General features: G+C 43.4%; 1 protein-coding gene across 1 annotated transcript; it reads left to right on the top strand.

The window, feature by feature from the left end:
* Positions 1-31: 31 nt before the first annotated feature.
* On the top strand, positions 32-20,643 carry LOC117466810 (leucine-rich repeat-containing protein 58-like). Its single transcript, XM_034110275.1, has 4 exons — positions 32-779; positions 17,829-17,957; positions 18,082-18,359; positions 18,944-20,643. The coding sequence occupies exons 1-4, from the start codon at positions 319-321 to the stop codon at positions 19,135-19,137; spliced, it is 1,062 nt and encodes a 353-aa protein (XP_033966166.1). The 5' UTR covers positions 32-318; the 3' UTR covers positions 19,138-20,643.
* The last annotated feature ends 1,025 nt before the right edge of the window (positions 20,644-21,668 follow it).

The raw sequence follows: 21,668 nt of genomic DNA, 5'->3' as shown, positions 1-21,668 counted from the left end.
GTCAAGAATTAGCCAATGTCTAAACATGGACGCAAACGATTCAGTCAAAGAACGGCTGCATTGTAGGAGAGCCACACAACATTTAATGTTGGATCATGTAGCTACAGTAGCGTGTCCTCAGTACAAAAGTAGTGACCTAGATTTCCCTCTTGTAGTTAGGTTTCTACGAGCGGCTGTGTAGAAATCTTCCCATTCTTGAGTTCCAAAACAGACAACAAGTCCTGGAGCTAACTCGCGGTTTACGGGAGCGTTCAGCCTAAAGCAACAATTTCTGCAAGGAATTTATTCTGATTTTAAATTCACGCTGAAACTACCAAAATGGAGATTCGTGAAGGGGCAGCAGCAGCAGTAGGCGACAACGTGCTTGACTACTCCCGTTTGAGCCTGGACACTTTCTCCGTCGACAGTGTTAGCGACGAGAGGAAGAAGGACACAAAACAGCTCTACCTGAACTACAACCGGTTAGCCTCGCTGCCCTCGTCGGTCAGCCTTTTCTGCAACCTCGAGTTTTTGGACATCAGCAACAACGGGCTGTCGGCCATCTGTGAGGGGATAACACGGCTGCCCAGGCTGAGGCAGCTGATAGCCAAGAACAACCGACTGGACGAGTTCTCGCTGCCCAAAGAGTTCGGCTCTCTGCAGCTGGAAGTGTTGAACTTTAGTGGGAATAGATTCGAGGAGATACCACTTCAGTGTATGAAGCTGGTCCGTCTGCAGTCGCTTTCCCTCGGCGGAAACAGACTGAAAAGCATACCTTCAGAGATAGAAAACCTAACCAGGTAGGTCAAGAGGGTAGCTATAGCAATATTCTATTTATATATCTCACAATATTCTATATCTAGGTCATACGAGGTAGCTTTACAGAAGTGGGCGGGATGTTGGACTTCCAAGTGTATTATTGTTTTTCGGCGAATATTATCGACTTCAGTGCAATGACCGTTTTCACATTAAGTACGATTTAGGTTGATAGCTTCAGTATAACATGGAACCCAGCGATGTTGCTATGGTTACCTCACTTATAAATGAGTAACCAGTATAATAGTGTTCAAACTGTCGAGTTATCTTAACACAAATGTTTTGCTTAATATTAGTATGTTAAGCAAAACGTGACAACTAGCTGTACATCTTAAATTATATATTAATAAATGTAATTAACAAAGACTATAAATATATATATATATATATATTTAACATTTTGATAATTTGTTTTATTTAACTTTATAAATTAAGTGATTCAAAGCCTCCCTTCTGGACTTTGTATTGCTAACTGTGTCTGCTGGACATTTGCATCTTTCACACTTTTTTGACATGTAGTGGACCAAGTGAAATCGAACAACTGATTACATATTTAGCAGATGCATTGACGGTGAACATATTTGTACATTGTAAAAGTGTAGTTCAAGTAAAAACAAATAAATAGCATAGAGACAAGTGCCTATATTAGTGAATACACTCAATGCCATTCCTCTAACCATATCAGCCTAACCAAACATGTGTCCTCACGCGTGGTATATTGCAACATTTTATGTCATGTGCTCTAACTGGAAAGCTTTAAACCACTAGTTATCAATAGTGTATTGCAGAATGTACCGAAAGCTGTAAAAGGTGCTTCTGGGATCATTTCCTGTCACTATGTCTTGGAAACATCATGATTCATAGTATGTGCAGGATAGTTGTTTACTACTTGCTGTGCCAGTAACAACCCCCGGCTGTTTTTTTATTATGGGAAAGTTTGGAAAAAGTGTCATGGAATATTTGTGACAATCATTACTATATTTGTATTCAAAGCGATTATATCAAAAAAGAAAACACAAACGGATTAAAGAAGGGGCCCCTCATCCAGGGCCGTCCCTGGACAACTTGGGGCCCCAAGCGATATTGTGAGATGAGGCCCCCCCCCCCCAACCGACAGGAGTGAACACATTTTTTTTGGAAACAAAGTAGGCTACTTTGCAAATATAATTCCTGTTTATTATTATTATCATCAACACAGTTACTTTTTTATACAGTGAGGTAAATGTGCATGTATGCAGTGGCGGAGCCAGGATATTTTCAGTGGGGTGGCCAGGATGGAACCAGTGATCATTTTGGGGTGGCATTGAAATCACTATTATATGAACATAAAAATACATCGCACTATAAAATAAGGGGTTATTTAAGGCACCTACAACACACCTCTACATTATTTGGGATTAAGCTAGTGGTGGAATAGATCAAATAATATTCAGTATATCTAACTATTTTTTTCGTATTCCCGCAGGCAAAGTATCAACAAAGCTTACATTATACAAATGTAATGCAATATACAGACTGTTTAGCTTATGGTGATCAGCAGCACTATGAGCTCATTCTCTCAGTGTATCATCAGAAATACAGAGACACACACACATCATTTAAATAAGAGTTTTTCAATTCAATGATAGGTTAAGAATAAACATCTTAAAGTAAATAACAATAAACAATAGCCCATAACCCTGTAAGGCCCCCGATTGTAATTTTACAACATTACTTTAAGCTATCCAAAAAAGTCAGTAAATGTTTTTTTTTTTTTTTAAAGACTACATTTACATAGTCAAAAGGTCCTTTTGTTCCGCCTCACCATGCTATTGGGTAGTAAATGTGTTTATAGGTCCTGCCCTCTGGCCATACATATAAGACTAACATTCCTGACAATCGATTTCAATAGTCATCTTTTACGGTGTAAATGCCTTTTTAATAATAACATTTTTGAATGGAACATTCTCAACACAAATTCATCAATCCAAATAAATATAACTTAAATATGTGGGAAAATACTGTGTTTGAAATGTATAATTGAAATGAGATGTTTTTTGTTTTGATATATATATATTAGGGCTGTCAGTCGATTAAAATATTTAATCGCGATTAATCGCATGATTGTCCATAGTTAATCGCGATTAATCGCACATTTTTTATCTGTTCTAATTGTACCTTAGAGGAATATTTTTCAAGTTTTTAATACTCTTATCAACATATGAGTAGACAAATATGCTTTATGCTAATGTTTATTATCATTTGAACAATGACAAATATTCTCATGAATATTAAACACAACAACCTCTGAACATTACAAATATTCGCCTCAATTCAACCTGGAACCTCTCTCATATACTGTGTGTGTGTGTGTGTGTGTGTGTGTGTGTGTGTGTGTGTGTGTGTGTGTGTGTGTGTGTGTGTGTGTGTGTGTGGTGTGTGTGTGTGTGTGTGTGTGTGTGTGTGTGTGTGTGTGTGTGTGTGTGTGTGTGTGTGTGTGTGTGTGTGTGTGTGTGTGTGTGTGTGTGTGTGTGTGTGTGTGTGTGTGTGTGTGTGTGTGTGTGTGTGTGTGTGTGTGTGTGTGTGTGTGTGTGTGTGTGTGTGTGTGTGTGTGTGTGTGTGTGTGTGTGTGTGTGTGTGTGTGTGTGTGTGTGTGTGTGTGTGTGTGTGGTAGGTACAGAAATAATCCATGATATGGTGTTTCATCATGGCAGTATTTAGTATAGACAGTAGCTGCCGGGTCCCGCATGAGCTCAGCTCAGGCATATGCTCGAACGGGAGCTGCCTGGACGCTGCAATCATGAGTGTGCTGACTTCTCCGGTAGGAGCGGGGCTGTCAGCTTGTAGATGGTATTTTAAACTCGATGCGCTCTGAAACTACGGGGCGGCCGAGGAAAAAAAATACACATGCCTTAATCGCGTTAAATTAATTAGTGGCGTACATTTTTTTTTGCGTTATTAACGCGTTAACTTGACAGCCCTAATATATATATATCGCGTCCGGTGTGAATGGACTATTAGACTAGAGTGATGCGATATATATATATATTAGGGCCGGGACTTTAACGCGTTAATTAAGATTAATTAATTACACAAAAATTAACGCGTTAAAAAAATTAACGCATTTTAATCGCACTTTAATCGCACTTATTTTTGCACAGCGGAACGTTTCTCACTGGATGAGTTTCAGGCGTACCGATTATACTGGCGCACCAACTAACGTTCATGACTTCAGCATGGGACTTCAAACAACAACAAACCACGGTGAACAATAGTCAAACATGAACGAACAAGCTGATGAGACCGCTTTGGTCGGCCCCGTGGATGGGAAATTTTGTTTTAAAAAATGGACGGATGGAAGTGTCGACAAGAGCACGGTTGTGTGCAAATTATGCAAAAAAGAATTTGCATATCACCGCAGCACATCAAGCCTAAAGTATCACCTAAATGCAAAGCATGTAGCAGCTAGCGTGGACGTTAGCCCGACTCCGAGTGCAAGGAACCACACCCTGACCCAACCCACACTCAACCAGATGACTGGTTTCAGGGCCAGGATAAGTAAGTCCATGTCTGAGGAAATAACCAACTCCCTGGCTCACTGGATTGCACTCGACTGTAGACCACTTGGAGTAAAATCCATGTGAAAATTGCTTCTCACTGTTCTCAGGTCAAATATGTATATTTGATTAAAAATGCGATTAATTAATTACAAAGCCTCTAATTAATTAGATTAATTTTTTTAATCGAGTCCCGGCTCTAATATATATATATATATATATATATATATATATATATATATATATAGTATTCCAGTCTCCCTTCAGATATGTTAAGTGGTATGCAATTCAACACAATGCAGCTCACCTCCTTCAAAGTGAAATGAAAAACCCCTGCATTTTCTTTATAGATATTAATAGAACTAGGGTTACGTATTGTAACCCAGCTTCTATGAGTATAGGCGCAGCCCTCTAAGGCTATCGCTATTGGGTAAACCCCACTGCACGTGTGCAGCACTGACAGACTTATTCCACGCCCACCTACGACGTGGGCCCCACCTCCGGGCTCACTTCCGTATAAATAGGAAGTAGGCCCTACAATCCGCTCCCACAGCTTTTCTTCAGCTATTCGCGGCATTTCCAAAATGAATATTTCCCCATCAAGGAACGAAGGTAGGCTTACTCGGGCTACCTGTCGTTTAAAAAGTAGAGTTTTTTTTTAAGTCTTACTTGTTAAAAACGATCAAGAGAGGGGAGCAACGGCCGCTTTCTACATGCCGACAGGCAGGAGAGAGGCCTGCAATTTGGAAAATCCCCGATATTCCTCAATCTGGCAGACTATTCAGTACTGAATGTGTCAGAGAGGAATGGGAGACATCCCTCAAATAAAAACGAATAAACGAACAGGGTGAAGACCAAGATGCAGCAGTGCAAATGTCTTCCACTCTCATTCCTCCGAACAATGCCGTAGAAGTTGATATTCTCCTGGTGCTGTGCGCTTTAATGTTTTCCGGTGGATCCAACCCAGAGGAAACATACGCCTGTGACACCGCCTCACCCAGCCAGTGTGACAGGCGCTGTGCAGATAGAGGCTGTCCTACTGAGCGCTCTCTGAAATGCACAAACAGACGCTGGGATTTGCGTAACGCAGCCGTGCATGTAACAGAGCATGCCAGCGTGCGCACGGGACAGAGGAGATGAGATGTGGCTTCTTCCTCTGATGTGTGAGGCGGAGGAAAGAAGCCCTCCAAAGGTATCACTCTCGATCTGAACGAGCTTGTGATCACCTTCGGCATAAACGCCGGGTTCGGGCGTAACACAGCTGAGCTGCCATCTCCTTGGATCTGGAGACATGAAGGAGCCACAGAGAGAGCAGACAAATCACTCACCCTTTTAGCTGACGTCAGAGCCAGGAGCAGCGCTACCTTGGCTGACAGAAACTTCAGGGGAACTTGATCCAGCGGTTCAAAAGGGGCTTTACCTAGTGCGCACAGCACTACAGCCAAATCCCATTGAGGCGCTAAAGCGCGTGATACCGGTCTGAGTCTCTGTACTCCTCGTAGGAAACGTTTTGTCAGCGGGTGACTAAACACCGTGCTGACCCCAAACCCTACATGGCATGACGAGATGGCAGCCGCATACGTTTCTATCGTGCTATGGGCCAATTTCCTGTCCAGCAACAGCTGGAGGAATGACAGCAAGAGAGGCAGGGGACACGCCACGGGGTCCACGCCTTTTCCTACACACCTTCGTTGGAACGCCGTCCATTTGGTTGTGTACAACGCCCTGGTGGACGTGGCTCTGGATCCCTGAATAGTCCTCACAACATCTTGAGAGAGGCCGAGCCCCTCTAAGTGTTCCCGTTCAGGGGCCATGCCCACAAACGTTGGCCGAACACTGGGTGACCGCTGATTGCTCCCTCCACCTGGGAGAGAGCATCCCTCCACCACGGAATTTCCCACGGTCTCCCTGACAGCATCCGCTGCATGCAGGGAAACCAGGACGCTCCCGTGTGCTCCGGGGCTATTAAGACCGCTACCAGTCGCTCCTCCTGCACTCGGTCCAGGAACCGAGGGATCAGAGGGACTGGTGGGAAAGCGTACAGTAACACCCTGGGCCAAGGTCTGTGTGCGAACGCGATCACCCCCAGAGGGGGGTGATCCTGCCTTCTCAGGGAGAACCAGAGAGCACACTGCGCGTTCCCGCGAGCAGCGAACAGATCCACCTCTGCTCTCCCGAACCTGCTCCACACTTGGGAGACCAGCTCGGGGTGGAGGCTCCAGTCCCCTTGCCGAGGACCTCCTCTGGACATGAGATCTGCCCCTCTGTTCAGCTCGCCGGGAATATACACTGCTCTCATCGAGAGCATGTGTGTGTGCGCGCCCAGCACAACAGCCGCCTGGCTGTGTCCAGCAGCTGCGCTGATCGTACACCTCCCTGACGATTTATGTAGGCTGCCGCCGTTTTTTTGTCTGTCCGAATCATCACATGATGATTCCACAGCAACGGGGCAAAGTGCTGAATTACTCTCCATACGGCGAGTAATTCCAGCGCGTTTATATGAAGGGACATGGGCGGCGGCCACTGTCCCCCCACTGCCTGCGACATGCATGTTCCTCCCCATCCTGAGAGCGATGCGTCTGTAAACACCGAGGTGTGTGACGTCACTCTGCCGAGGGGAACCCCCACCGACAGCATGTGGGGATTTTTCCAGTAGGTCAGATCTAACCCTACGGATGGAGGAACGCACACCATGCGTTTCCTCTGACGCACGGGGGCGATGCGCAGGCGAATGAACCACCTCTGAAGTCTCCTCATGTAAAGGAGACCCAGGGGGATCACCACGTGACCAGCTGACATCATGCCCAACAGCTGCATCACGGAAAGGGCTGTCACCACCCTGCCGGGTGTGACGCGCCTGAGGAGAGCTGTCAGATTCTCCACTCTCCGCTGTGAGAGTCGTGCTCTCGTGCGGGCTGAGTTGAATTCCATTCCCAAATACATGATGATCTGGGATGGAAGAGGACAGCTCTTCTCCCAATTGATTATGAAACCCAGGCTTGACAGGTGAGTTGTACCGTCTGTAAAGCAGCTACCTCTCTGGAGCGAGCCAGCAACAGCAGGTCGTCCAGATAAAATAACTCTCTCATCCCTCCTCTGCGTAGCGGCTCCAGCGCCGAGGCAAATTGCAGAGAGTACCCTCTGCTGATCAGCCTGCTCATCCATCCGTCCATTAAACATAGCCGCCTCCACTCTGAGCATCGCTCTGAGAGCGGGCGTACCTGTTTTTGTTGTGCTGTGGTAGTCATGGTGACTAGCCATGCCAGAGCCCTTGCTGCCGTTGCTCGTGAAGGGGTCTCCACACGCTGCATCACACCCCGACTCTCATCCTGTCTCTGTTTATGAGAAGGCTCATAAACAGGACCCTGAGGCGGGTTTATGCTCCAACTTGTGGAGGTGTGTGCAGTGTTTTTCACCTCCTGCGTAACAGCCGTGCTAGGCTTAATACGACTGTGTGTAGGCACAACTGAGACAGAGGAAAAATCGCGCTGCTTGTTACCCGTAAGGATAGAAGCGGCCGATTTAAATGTCAAGCCCTGCTGTCTTATAACCGACTGGTTAAATACCGCAGGCTTATACAGCGAGCCTAGCTGTTTGCTAACCGTTAGATTAGAAACAGCTGGCTCCACCAGCGAGTCCCTCTGTCTATTAACCGACCGGTTAACAGCAGATGGATTATGCAACAAGTCCCGCTGCTTTTTAATCAATAGATTAATAGCAACCGGCCTGACTAGTGTGGGGGATACGTGAGACACAGATGCTACAGACACACTGTTGAGATTTGAATCATTTTTATTGACCAATCTCTCTTCCCACATAACCCCCCCCAAAGAGTCATCTTCTGTTCTGCTTCCTCGGAGGTTCTCTCGGAGGAGCAGACCAGGAGCGAGGGTTCTTCCTTCCCCTCCGACTCGCCGCCTGCAGATCCTGTCTCTGCGGCGAAGGAGTGGAGACCTGGGACGGAGCCCCTCCGCTGCCGAAGGGCGGTGCTGACGCCGTTGCTGCTCTCGCCGCTGCCCGCTCTGCCCCCGTTGAGACTGTAGCGGGGGCTGCGGATGCTGTCGTTGCTATCGTTGCTGACGCTGCTGTCGCTGCGGACGTTTGTCCTGTAGCCAGCTAGCATGACGCCTTATGTCGTCTGCTTGCTCTGAAGCAGACTTCATACCTTCCACCATGGCATGGAACTGTGGTCCAAATAGTCCGTCCGGACTAATTGGAGCCTCCAGAAGATCTTTTCCTGCACCCTCCGGTATATTCCCCTGCTGTAGCCAGAGATACCGGTGGACCTGTGTCGCCTGTGACTGCTGCGCACAGGGTGAGTGCAGTACTGGCCGCCTTGCCTATCTCCTCAGCCTCCCCTGAGGACATAGTCTTAGACTGCTCCGACATTTCCACCATGGAGTTTGTCAGCAACGCTATGTTATTTTCCGCCGCTGACGCCTGGAAAGCACACTGGTGCATCCGGTCCGTCTGTTTGGCGACAAACCTGTCTTTGGTGGTAGCCAGCATGGGTTGCCGTCCGGAAACCGAGCTGGCCTGCCTAGCCCCAAAGAATGCCGTGAGGTTCGGCTCTAGCGGAGGCACGGTCGGGAAACCCACGTCCGTGAGTCCCTCCACTCTCGTGAGAGGCACGTATGTCCCTATCGGAGACCTCATGGCTCCAGGGTCCGCTGCCGCCCCCTCCTGGTACTTCCTTATGGCCGGGAAGCGTGGCCAGACCGGGTCCCTCCTGACCCTGTGTACCCGGGAGAACACCCCGGACATATCATCCGGCGGCGAGCTCTCCTGAGCTAGGGGAACGGGGAGATTTCTCCAGGCGGCCGCCTTGGATATAATCTCTGGCAGTTCCAGGAGAATCCCGCCAATGCCGTGTTGGCGGAGATCGGGATCATACACCGGACCTACACCGGTTTCCCTATCTGTCTCCTTCGTCCGGAGGGGAGAGATAATGGGGGAATCACCCGTTGATCCCATTATGGAGGGGATGTAGTCGTCCGACTCGTGCCCTCCACTCTGATCCAGAAAGTCAATGGCTTTGTCCCCGGAGTACTCCTCCCGGACGTGCCAATCGTCCTCGGCAGCTGCAGCAGCGAGAGCGTCCGCTCTCTGCTGTCTGAGGGCCAGCGGGAGACGGGCACAATGCGAGCATGCTATCCCGGGAATGAGAGCAGCGTTCGCATGCTCTAATCCCAGGCAGGACTCACACTGTGAGTGCCTGTCAAAGCTCATGATGTAGCCCGACCCGCACACGAGGCAATCCCTGACACAGCCTTGACTTCCCTGTCCAGTCGCCATGTTTAGAAAAACAAAGCTTTTTAGGAGGAATCTTTGTTTTTCAGAGGTAGCTCTCAAAAGAACCGTTTTTGCCTGTCAATGCTTCTGCAACGGAGTGCTGAAGAAAAGTAGGAGCGGATTGTAGGGCCTACTTCCTATTTATACGGAAGTGAGCCCGGAGGTGGGGCCCACGTCGTAGGTGGGCGTGGAATAAGTCTGTCAGTGCTGCACACGTGCAGTGGGGTTTACCCAATAGCGCCTTATACGAAATAGAACTTAATGTCAGCTTAGTAAAAAAAAAAACATAACAATTATTATTTACAATGGACTACGCTTAGCTAACAGACTAATTTCCACCACTCATGGACCACACTCACCCTTTCTCTTGAAATACTGGGTGAAATACTGTCGCCCTTTAGTTCCTCTCTCTTTTCTTTCTCTCCTTTCTTTTCTTTTTCAAAGCATGGCTTTGTGAGTCGTTCAGACATGGTGTTGTACCCTTAAAAAGGGAAATAGTGAGTGAGAGAAGTGAAGACATACAATCACGCAGCTCCCGCCTTCACTCGTCTGAATCGAGCCATCTTTATAATGAAGCTTGTACATTTACAATGAATACACTCAAATTTCAGGACCAATAATTATGACTAAATTCTCCTTTATCTTTAGCTCTTTAACAGTGGTAAAACAACATATGTATGGACATGTGAATGCAACAGCTTAGCTGCTAACAACATGACAAACGGCCAGATTCAGCGGCACCACAAGGTATACAGCAGCTAGCTTCAATGACCACAAAGTTAGCCAGAATTAGCAAGAACCTTCAAACAATACAACAAAGTGAAAAATACACACTTTCCTCTGACAACGAACCACGGTGATGTAATACGGATTATATATAACATGGGTTGATAGATTTATAGTGCTTTGTATTAGGGATGGGAATTTGAAAGCAAATGTATATTCGAATATTCGACCCCCCAAAAAAACGGTTAACCGGTTAACCGAAATGTACATATCCTATAAAGAACAACAAATTTCAAAAATGTTTTCTTCATTTTTTTTTTTTTTTTTTAACCCAATTTTTTTTCAAGAATTTTTGGAAATACATACATGTTCAAATAACTGTAGAAACCAAGTTGAATTTGTCAAATGTATTGAACTGGTGATCACAGTTTGACAGCTATAGGCCTACAGCTTTCACGTGCGGAGGTGATTCACAATCAGCCCAGCTGTAGAGAAGACCCTCTCAGCTGAAACGGAGGTTGCGGGTATAGCAAGGTATAGCATAAATGTAACTCTTCTTAGAGTGTAAATAATTACCGGACTATGACTGGTAAAATATGTTGAATACCGGCAAAACTAAATCTCTCCAGTCAAAATGTCTAGTACTTTGCCGCCACACACGGTTGCCAAGCAGCGCTTATTGTTGTTTAGGCTGGCCATGTGTCGCGAGTGTTGACAGGGGGTGGGGGAGCACGGTCATGAACTGTTAGTGCCGGAACATTGCAACGGCTGCGGAGCGCATTTGCGCCACATTTGGGCCTAAGATGAGGTTTGAGTCTGCGTGATCTGCGTGTAGGGAGGGGCAGCAGCCATATCATTGGACATAAACACGAGTGAAGTATAACTGGACGCGAGAGAGAGAGAGATCAGCACCTGCAGCTCTGCCCCGCTGTGAGGGACCGGTGAGCGGAGCAAACCTTTAGACATCACCTAACACATTTAGCTATGGCACTGTCATATATATATATACATTGAATTATTCAATTTGATAATCAACTTAGGCATCACTCCCAAAAAAAAAATGTTATACAAATATTCATAACTCATATTCGAATAACTGAATAATTTCGAATATTCGATTAATCGTTCCCATCCCTACTTTGTATACTGTAATTACCTTTAAAAAAGGGAAATAGTGAGTGAGAGAAGTGAAGACATACAATCACGCAGCTCCCGCCTTCACTCATCTGAATCGAGCGAGGAAGAGCGCAGTGATCCCTCCCACTGGAGCCCCAAGGCATTACCAACAGATTAACGCACAATCAGCCCATACAGTAGGAGGATACATCTATCTCTCAGGATTGACTATTCTTGTCTGTCACAATGGCACACACGTAAGTACTAGCATCCCTGTATGTCGTTCACTATGCGTTTACAGGTGATACGTCTGCATTTCCTGCCAAATACTAGCCTCAGAAAGATTAAAATACAATTAATGCAAATAAACTACTTCTACTAATAATAATCATAATCAATTCAATAATATAAATACCATATTATTTTATTATAATGTAGTCAAGACAAAACATGCTTATGACATGCTCAAAAACTGATATTTCTTAAATCTGTATACAAATGTAGTTCCCTCTGTCAGCAATGTATCAACAACTACACACACATTTCTATCGGTATTTCTCTGTGTTGTGGTTGACATGATGATGACTGTTAGGAGTTAAGGGGAGAGGCTGAGCATCACCATGAAATGTGAAAATTGACATAAAAATTAATAAAAGGGGGGAAAATGCTCCATGTTTTTTAGGCTGTAAACTTTAACTGTTATGTAAGCCAACTAGACAGACAGTGTATCACTCTTCCTCCGTACATTAGCAGATAAAAGGCATCACATACTTGAATGAATGGTAAATCAAGAATGCTGGAAATAACTGCATCTCCATTAGCCTATGTGCTATGCAGAGTCGTGAATTGCAGCTGATGTTTTAATATGGCATTTGGAAAAAGTTTGACATTTGACACAAGTTGTACATTTCACTCATACAATAACTCACCTTCGAGTGATGCTCTAGTAGTTTCTTCATGTTTTTTCCCCTCTTGCTTGCTGAAAAGACTGAAACTGTCTTTTCACCGACATCTCTTCACCTGCACTAGTGGCCGTATCAAAGCCGTGATTGGTCAGATGTCGATTCATTGCAACGGTGTCGGGTTATAGACGTGAGAACTGCGTGGAGAACTGTGCACAGCAGCTGAGGCCCTGCGCAAGGCGAGGCCCTGCGCAAGGCGGGGCCCCCCTTGCGCAAGGCGAGGCCCTGCGCAAGGCGGGGCCCCCCTTGCGCAAGGCGGGGCCCCCCTGCGCAAGGCGGGGCCCCCCTGCGCAAGGCGGGGCCCCCTGCAGCTTGCGTAATTGGCCTGTAGGGAGGGGTGGCGGCCCTGCCCTCATCCTACATAGTAGGCCAAGTTCTTTTTTAACTGACAATTCTTTAAAGAAGATGCAAAGTAGGGCATTTTAATCGCAATTACGATTTTGGCTTGCAACGATTATGAAAACAACATCATCGAAATAAAACGATTATTTATTTAAAACAATTTTTTTTTTTTTTTAAATCAGTTGAATTATGCTTAAAGTTCAGGGTAATCAACTGTTAAAAACATACTGTTCACTTTTTTTTTTTTTATAAATGGACGCTTTCAAAGTAAATGGATAATCGTTTTTTAATAATCGTGATATCAATTATTGACCCAAATAATCGAGATTATGATTTTTGCCATAATCGAGCTGCCCTAATGCAAAGTATGTGGAATCATATATAACACGTATAGAAATAAACAAACTAGCACTTAATTTCTTATTGTAATGCTTTTGGAAGATGTACAGTATGTGGAAGAAAAGGAGGTCAGTCCTGACTTTCCTATCTTATCATTTCCAGACTTTAACAGTCACTCATGGGTCACCGTGACCCATGAGTGACTGTGATCAAACATCAAAGTCTTGTTTTACTTTATCATATGCTTACACTTTGGTGTTGCACATTCAGTAAGAGGCCAACAATAAGAGCCACTTCATGTACTATAACTTGTAGTAACCCTTTCCTGTCAAACTTCCCATGGTTTCCTTTTACTAAAGGGAGACAATGCCTTAATAATGTTTTTGTCACAATTAGGCTTCAGTGATGTTTCAAAATACTTAATTTACTGTAAATACTCAAGCAGCTTAAAGCCAAATAAAGGTATTTTCTGGTGTATTGAGGACACACACGTGCTTATTATTTTAATACATTTTAAGAATTTATTTTCACATATATTTTTTATTACAAAACACTCGCGCATATAATCAAAGCATGGATGAATACTATATTAATCGGAATCGGAATACCTTTATTAGTCCCACAGAGGGGAATTCCTGCTGCATCGTTACAGCAGGAAAGAGCCACAGACAGCTTAATGTTACATATGTTAAACAAAAGTACTAAGTTATGATATAATACAAAAAAAGAAAAGTAAAAAAAAGACTTTTCAAAATACAAATCCTGTAACAGTTCTTAGGATTTAGCAGCCAGGTATATATTATACAGTTATTAATGGCATATGTATATATTGCACATAGTTTGATGGTATTTAAGAGCAGCAAGTTACACAATTTACAAAATGCAAAAGACGCACCTTGTAAGGATTTAGCAGCCAGGTATAAATTACACAGTTATTAACGGCATATATATATTGGGACATGTTGTTCAGCAGGGAGGACAGCTTGTCCAGCTTGTAATGTGTAACATCTACACGTCTTGATGAGTTTAAAGAAGAAACCTTGACCCAGTTATTCTTGGGTGGGGGGGACATGGCCCAGAGAAAAAAATCTTTGAGTTTACGTGAGAAAGCTTTTTATATTGTCTCTGATTCACTGTTTTGCTAACCATTCTTAACCTCCATTTGTCACTGTTTGTGAGGACATTAAGGAGACCCAAATGTCTCAGTTCCTAACACAGTGCTCCGCCACCAAGGACAGCGTAATGGCTTCCTGTCTCGTAGTCGCTGTGTCATCAGTTCCAGCAGGCAGATGGCCGGACAGCTTACTTTTGCTGACCAGCCATCCATTTCTCTCGCCCCATCTCTCTGTTTCACTCCCAATTACTCCCCTGTGTACTCCATACTTCCATTAACCTACCGGCGTCCTTTTGTTTTAAACAAAAGAACGCCGGTAGGTTAATGGAAGTATGGGTTACTCAAATACAAATCTTAAAGGTCCAAAATAAATGTTTCAATAAGACAAAGGTCCGTTTATTACGGTCATTCAAACTTTTAAACAATTGCAACAAGATTCTTAACACGAGGTTGCAAAAACTAAAATAATCTGTATGCAGCAGTTTTCATTGTTGTTGTGTCTGTGCTTGACCCCTCAGAGTCGCAGGGTAAGAGCTGCACAGTTATGAATAAAGGCAGCTGCACCCTCTTTCATTCAGCATTCCAATTAGTGCTTTATAAATGTCTTGCCCCCTTGTGTGTCCACTGAGGTTCGTCAGGCCCAACACATCTTCAACAAACTCCCCTTTTGCCTCATCATAAAAACTCACAAACACCAGCAACTGAGCAATGTCAGTGGTGTCAGTGGACTCATCCACAGCTAAGGAAATGCACTGTGCATTTTTTATTCCATCACAAAGCTGATTAATCAAATCACCAGCCAGTATTTCTGTTCTTCTAGTTGCTGTGGAATCTGAGAGGGGATTTGCTTGATTTGACCTGTTATTTCCTCTTTGTGTTTGCCTTCAACATGGTCTCCATCACTTCAGTCATGCATTCTTTTATACTTCAGTTATTATCCAGTGGAAAGTCCTTACCTACTGGCCTAGTTCAATCAAAGTGGTTACTTTTTTTTGGCTGGGCAGTGTAGTTTTACACACCGTCTTATTTGACTTTCTCAGGATTTAAAACAGTTTTTTGGGGGCAGACCCACTCAAAGAAAAAAATATATTTACACACGTAAGGTCATCATCTTAATAGTTTTGTATGCTCATCCGTGAGCAGAGCATCAAGTTGACGTGTATTACAGCTGAATGCGGCGATTACCATTTTGTTCAGCAAAACGCCTCACAAACGTATTAAGATCAACAGCTTTAGTGCGTTTTGATTCAATGCTGAGTACAGCCAACCTGACAGTCTCTTCTTTGTCAGTGTAGACCGCAACTACCTCATTCCTTCAGTGCTTGGGTCTGAATGCTTCTCGTTTTGCGCCGTCCCGTTCAAATAAAATCGCCGCCAATCATATGTCCATGCTCGCGCCAGGACCGGGGGAGGGGTTACATGACGTGCATCTTGTGCTGCATTCACTTGCACTCGGACATTAGAGACTTTCTCTCATAAATGTCCGATGAGCCACAACTTTTCTTTCAAAACAAAGCTGCCAACTGGGGTGGCAGCTGGGGTGGCAAGGCCTATTTTTAGGGTGTCAGTTGCCACCCCTGTAGGTGAAACTAGGCTACTAGCTACAGTACAGATGGAACTAGATGAGCTGTTAACTCTCGCTCTGAAATTTTTTTTTTTAAACTCTCGCTCTGACAGGTTGAAAGAGACGAGACACACATTTTTCCCACCCGCATTCCGCGAAGACCTGTGCCTCTGATTCGCAGATTGTTTGGGGGGGAAAAAACGCTTACGGGATGCTGAATGTGATTGGACCAATGCGTTGACAGACACACACAGACAGTGGAACAGGACATGCAGAGCGCTGTTTGCAGTCTATGGACATAGCGGATCATTTTGACTCGTTGCGTTGTGGCGATGTCTCGCAGATAACACAGATAATACATATGAAAAGTATAATTTGCTCAGAGTCCAGAGACAGTTGTGGTTCGGTCCGGATCCGGACCGGAGTCCGTACTTTGAGGATGCCTAAAGGGAGACAATGCCTTAATAATGTTTTTGTCACAATTAGGCTTCAGTGATGTTTCAAAATACTTAATTTACTGTAAATACTCAAGCAGCTTAAAGCCAAATAAAGGTATTTTCTGGTGTATTGAGGACACACATGTGCTTATTATTTTTAATACATTTTAAGAATTTATTTTCACATATATTTTTTATTACAAAACACTCGCACATATAATCAAAGCATGGATGAATACTATATTAATCAGAATCGGAATACCTTTATTAGTCCCACAGAGGGGAATTCCTGCTGCATCGTTACAGCAGGAAAGAGCCACAGACAGCTTAATGTTACATATGTTAAAAAAAAGTACTAAGTTATGATATAATACAAAAAAAGAAAAGTAAAAAAAAGACTTTTCAAAATACAAATCCTGTAACAGTTCTTAGGATTTAGCAGCCAGGTATATATTATACAGTTATTAATGGCATATGTATATATTGCACATAGTTTGATGGTATTTAAGAGCAGCAAGTTACACAATTTACAAAATGCAAAAAGACGCACCTTGTAAGGATTTAGCAGCCAGGTATAAATTACAGTTATTAACGGCATATATATATATATATTGGGACATGTTGTTCAGCAGGGAGGACAGCTTGTCCAGCTTGTAATGTGTAACATCTACACGTCTTGATGAGTTTAAAGAAGAAACCTTGACCCAGTTATTCTTGGGTGGGGGGGACATGGCCCAGAGAAAAAAATCTTTGATTGAGTTTACGTGCAAAAGCTTTTTATATTGTCTCTGATTCACTGTTTTGCTAACCATTCTTAATCTCCATTTGTCACTGTGTTTGTGAGGACATTAAGGAGACCCAAATGTCTCGGTTCCTAACACAGTGCTCCGCCACCAAGGACAGCGTAATGGCTTCCTGTCTCGTAGTCGCTGTGTCATCAGTTCCAGCAGGCAGATGGCCGGACAGCTTACTTTTGCTGACCAGCCATCCATTTCTCTCACCCCATCTCTCTGTTTCACTCCCAATTACTCCCCTGTGTACTCCATACTTCCATTAACCTACCGGCGTCCTTTTGTTGTCCTAATACAACACACATGGAAGCAGTTTTTTCTTCTAGTCATCAAATATCAAACTAAGTTCGTCTTGGTTAGGAGCTTTAACAAAAATGTACATGTATTGCAAATGTTATATTTGCACACTCCTTTTCCTGAGTTGATGAAGCAACAAAGTGTGTACTTTACAGTGATGTCGTAATGATGAGAGACCATTTTGGACCTATTGTTTTATCTGTTCACTTTTGTCTTTTTGATGATGAGTAGGCTTCCAAGTAAATTACTATAAATAAATGTAGAGACACAAAAACATGCACACAAACGCTTCAGCATGAACCCATGCATCTTTAGCTCCCCCTTGTGGTATGTATTAGTTTTAACTTGGGCTTACTTTTCAGTTTTGAAGCAAAGGTTACTACAAACTGCAAACGTTGAAGCTACACCACAAAAGAATTTGTCCCTCCTAATTTTGTGTTTTCATAAAATAGATAAAATACTTTAATTAAACCCATTACACTAAAAATCAACTATTTTTGTCCCTTTTTCCTGTTAGTCTGGAGCTATTATATCTGGGTGGAAACTTCATCACAGCCATTCCTCCAGAAGTGGCTAACCTGCCCTACCTCAGCTACCTGGTCCTGTGTGACAACCGCATCCAAAGTGTCCCCCTGCAGCTCACCAGGTAACAAAACCAATGTCTTGTAACCTGATTTCCAGATTACATAAAAGCCAGATTTGTATATGCATTTATCTAATAATTTCTGTAGTCAATTTGTATGTGAAAATGTTTCTCTGTCTCACTACAGGCTCTACTCATTGCGATCTTTAAGTCTCCACAACAACTTGCTCACCTACCTGCCGAGGGAGATCCTCTCCCTTGTGCATCTGCAAGAGCTCAGTCTCCGTGGCAACCCACTGGTCGTGCGCTTTGTCAAGGAGATGACCTACGACCCTCCGTCGCTGCTAGAGTTGGCAGCACGCACCGCCAAGAGCCGGAATGTTCCCTACTCGCCCTGCGACCTGCCCTCCAACCTGCTCGGCTACCTGGACCTGGCCAGCAAGTGCCCCAACCCCAAGTGTGCCGGTGAGACACTTTTATTACATTACATGAAGAAAATGCACAGATTGATGTTGAGGTTTTTTTATCCTGTTCAATTTTGTAATTATCATTATTTTCTAAAATATGGAGCTCAGTTTTCTTTTTTTTTTACAACCGACTCTTCTTTTTTAGTTTGAGTATGACCCCATGAAATGAAGATTTGTCATGTTTCTACAGTTTTTGACCAATTCAAACATAAAGCACAAATACTTTAAAAGACATTTCAGAGACCTGAAAAGGTCAACTATATCCACAATGTATCTGAGAGAAAGGCAAAGATTTGAGGTCAACATTTGCCAGACTTTGTGTAGCATGAAGATATTTTTTGATGATATGGCCTTGATCCAGAACCACTTTAATAACATAATTATGCTGTCGTATACGAAGCCGCACCAAAGAGAAAGATACTTAATATTACAAAATGCATTGCATATTTTCCCAAGCCTGCATATGAGTGCTGTTTTGCTTACATCTGAATTTAGGGTGATTAGTCCTATGTTAATGTATAGATACATTCCCTCAGAATAACACAAGTAACCTTTCTTTGTTTCTTCTCTTACTTTTTCCAGGCGTCTACTTTGATTCATGTGTGCGCCAGATCAAGTTTGTGGACTTCTGTGGAAAGTACCGGCTGCCCCTCATGCACTACCTGTGCTCCCCAGAGTGCACGTCTCCCTGCAGCTCCAACCCCCAGAGCGACGCAGAGTCAGAGGACGAGAGCAGCGTGCCCGCCTACCGCCTGCAGAGGGTGCTTCTGGGATAGCACGACGTTATGGAGCAGCCTCTGAGCCTGTCAGTCCTGTCACTGTTAACCACTTATACAGAGATGAACCTGGCTGTCAGACTTTACTCCACATAAACTCAGACACACTGACACACAGTAATGCTACTTTAGTGTCTGGAACAACTTCCTCCTACGGACCTGGAAACATATTGACTTCATTGTATTGGATATAAAGAATCCGTTCTCTCACCACATATTACACTACGTAAAACAAGTGAAGAAGACCTTATTGTTCCAAGTAGCCTTGCAAACCCACAATCTGTCAAAGTGCTGGTCTCATGGTGGAGCATACGATGGCTGTGAAAGTGAGTGAAGGAGTGACGGGGCTGTTTTCGTTTTCAATGCAGCAAACATTATCTTTTGACACATGGTGCTTTTTAGTAGCCAAAGTGCATACATTTTCTGAAAGTTTGGATATGAACAATTGTATGTATTTTGTCTTGCTACTAGTAGTGACACACAGCCTCCTCCTTCTGGGTGAGCATCAAAGCTGCTTTGCCAATTAGGATGAAAAGTCTAGGATAAAAAAAAAGGCTTTGTTAAAACTCTGAGTGCAATGTGTGAGATGGTCTTAATTACACTGTGTGGTTGTGTTGTCCCGGACAAAATGAAAAGATCAAGGTTTATCGGTTAGTCTGCACCATGGTCAACTCACAACAGCCTTGATCATTGGTTTGCTATCATGGCATAGTAAATTAATCAAGATGATGGGTTATGAATTGCCTGGTGCTGAAAAGTGCTATATAAATAAACTTGCCTTGCCTTATGTGAGATTGCTGAAGAAAACTTGTCCAGGCCTGTGAAAACCATCACTGTGTAACAAAAGCTATGTGACACAGTAGCCTTCATGTTTGTGTTCAGGTCAGTTTTCTCTTGACATAAGAATATAAATGTGTGTAAACGGAGCCAACACTGCAGATCTTTTCTGAGTCGTTTTGAGACAGAAACCATTATTTCAAACAGGAAATGGCTGTTCCTGTTTACATCTCTTCATTTGTGTGTGCTGGGAGATATCAGACAGGTTGTGTTTTAAGTGAGGAGTAAGGAGCCCTTGGCTTCACATTAGACCTTTTTTAATGTTTAGAAAACAAGAAAGCTCCTCTATGTTACAGTAACACCTATACTAGAGTATACAAGTGCCTTACTAATGGTGAGTTCTAACACAGTAAAACGGAGTGAGAAGAAATGTGATGTATGCACCTTGAAATGTGACAAAATTAACATTATGAATTAAAGTTTTTTTAGTGATTTTGTACTCATTATCTTAACAGCAGCAAAGAGCTAAATTAAATGTTTTTATAGAAATTATTTTTCAAATATTAAACAAACTATGTTTTTATTTTAAAGTCTGCAGAATAGATGACACTTGAACAGAAAATATATAGATATATTAATTGTATTTACGTGTACCCCATTCAGATAATGTAAGTAGATTGTACAGAATATAATCACAATAAAGACTGATTGTTATATCTTTAAAATGTGTTTGTATTGTGACATTCGAATTTTTATTTTTTAAAGCAGAGTATTTTAGGACAGTAGGACATTTTCATTTTAAAGTTTGTATTAATGCCAGTTAATAAAAAACAAGATAAGTATACAGGGAATGTGTTTTTTTTGTGCACAACAATTGGAGAGTTTGAAATGTTACTTTGTACGGTAACCCATCCAAACAGTGTGTGCTTTTTCAATGTGTTGAGATTTAATTTGCATTTGAAGGTGAGTTCATTCTTTAGTCTGAATGCTGCTGAGAAACCTTTTCTTTAAGCCAGAACCTAGAGATGCCAAGTGCATTCAGCACAATAATCCTTTACCATCACCTGCCAACGGCCACTAAACGCTTTGTGTCCTAGCATTTTCACCTTATAGTTTCTTTAAGTCTATGCCTGGTAAGAATGATCTTTTGAGTGCATATATTGTTTGGTCTGACCAAGTCCCGTCTGGTTTCCAGTGTGACTGCAGTGTTCCCTTTGCTTTTCAATCTTTCACACACATGTTCACATACAGTAGGACCCATGTGTTTGTGTCTAAAATATGTTTTTGGTTGCTTAATTTCACCTCATTCTCGACTATCACATTAAATGCAGCACTGCAGGTGATCAGCAGATCAAGTTATTTGAAATACAGACTGCTTGATACTCTAAGCCTCTTATCTTCCCTGGTCAGAGGCATACAGGGTCATATCAGCTCACAGTATAGCCAGTGTGTATTAACTTGCATGCCATAACTTGCATGCCAGACCTCGCACATGACAAGTTATAATTGTACACTCAGCTGAGCCTTTACACACGACAGCCACACACTGCAGACGCCCTCACACAGTCAGACGTTGTCCTCAGAGTTACTCTGCTAATCCCAGAGCAGAACGTCTGGTCTGAGCCCAGAGCCACGAGGAGGTGCTGCCTGGACGCGGTTATAGGGAGAGATGAGCAATGGGTGAATGATAATACACCACTGGGTTAACAATGTTTGATTGCTGTGACGAATAACTTGAAGCTTTAAAAAAAAAA

Source organism: Pseudochaenichthys georgianus, chromosome 21 (genome assembly GCF_902827115.2).
Source record: "Pseudochaenichthys georgianus chromosome 21, fPseGeo1.2, whole genome shotgun sequence".
In the NCBI taxonomy this organism is placed as follows: Eukaryota; Metazoa; Chordata; class Actinopteri; order Perciformes; family Channichthyidae; genus Pseudochaenichthys; species Pseudochaenichthys georgianus.
This window is presented reverse-complemented; position numbering and strand designations above follow the sequence as displayed.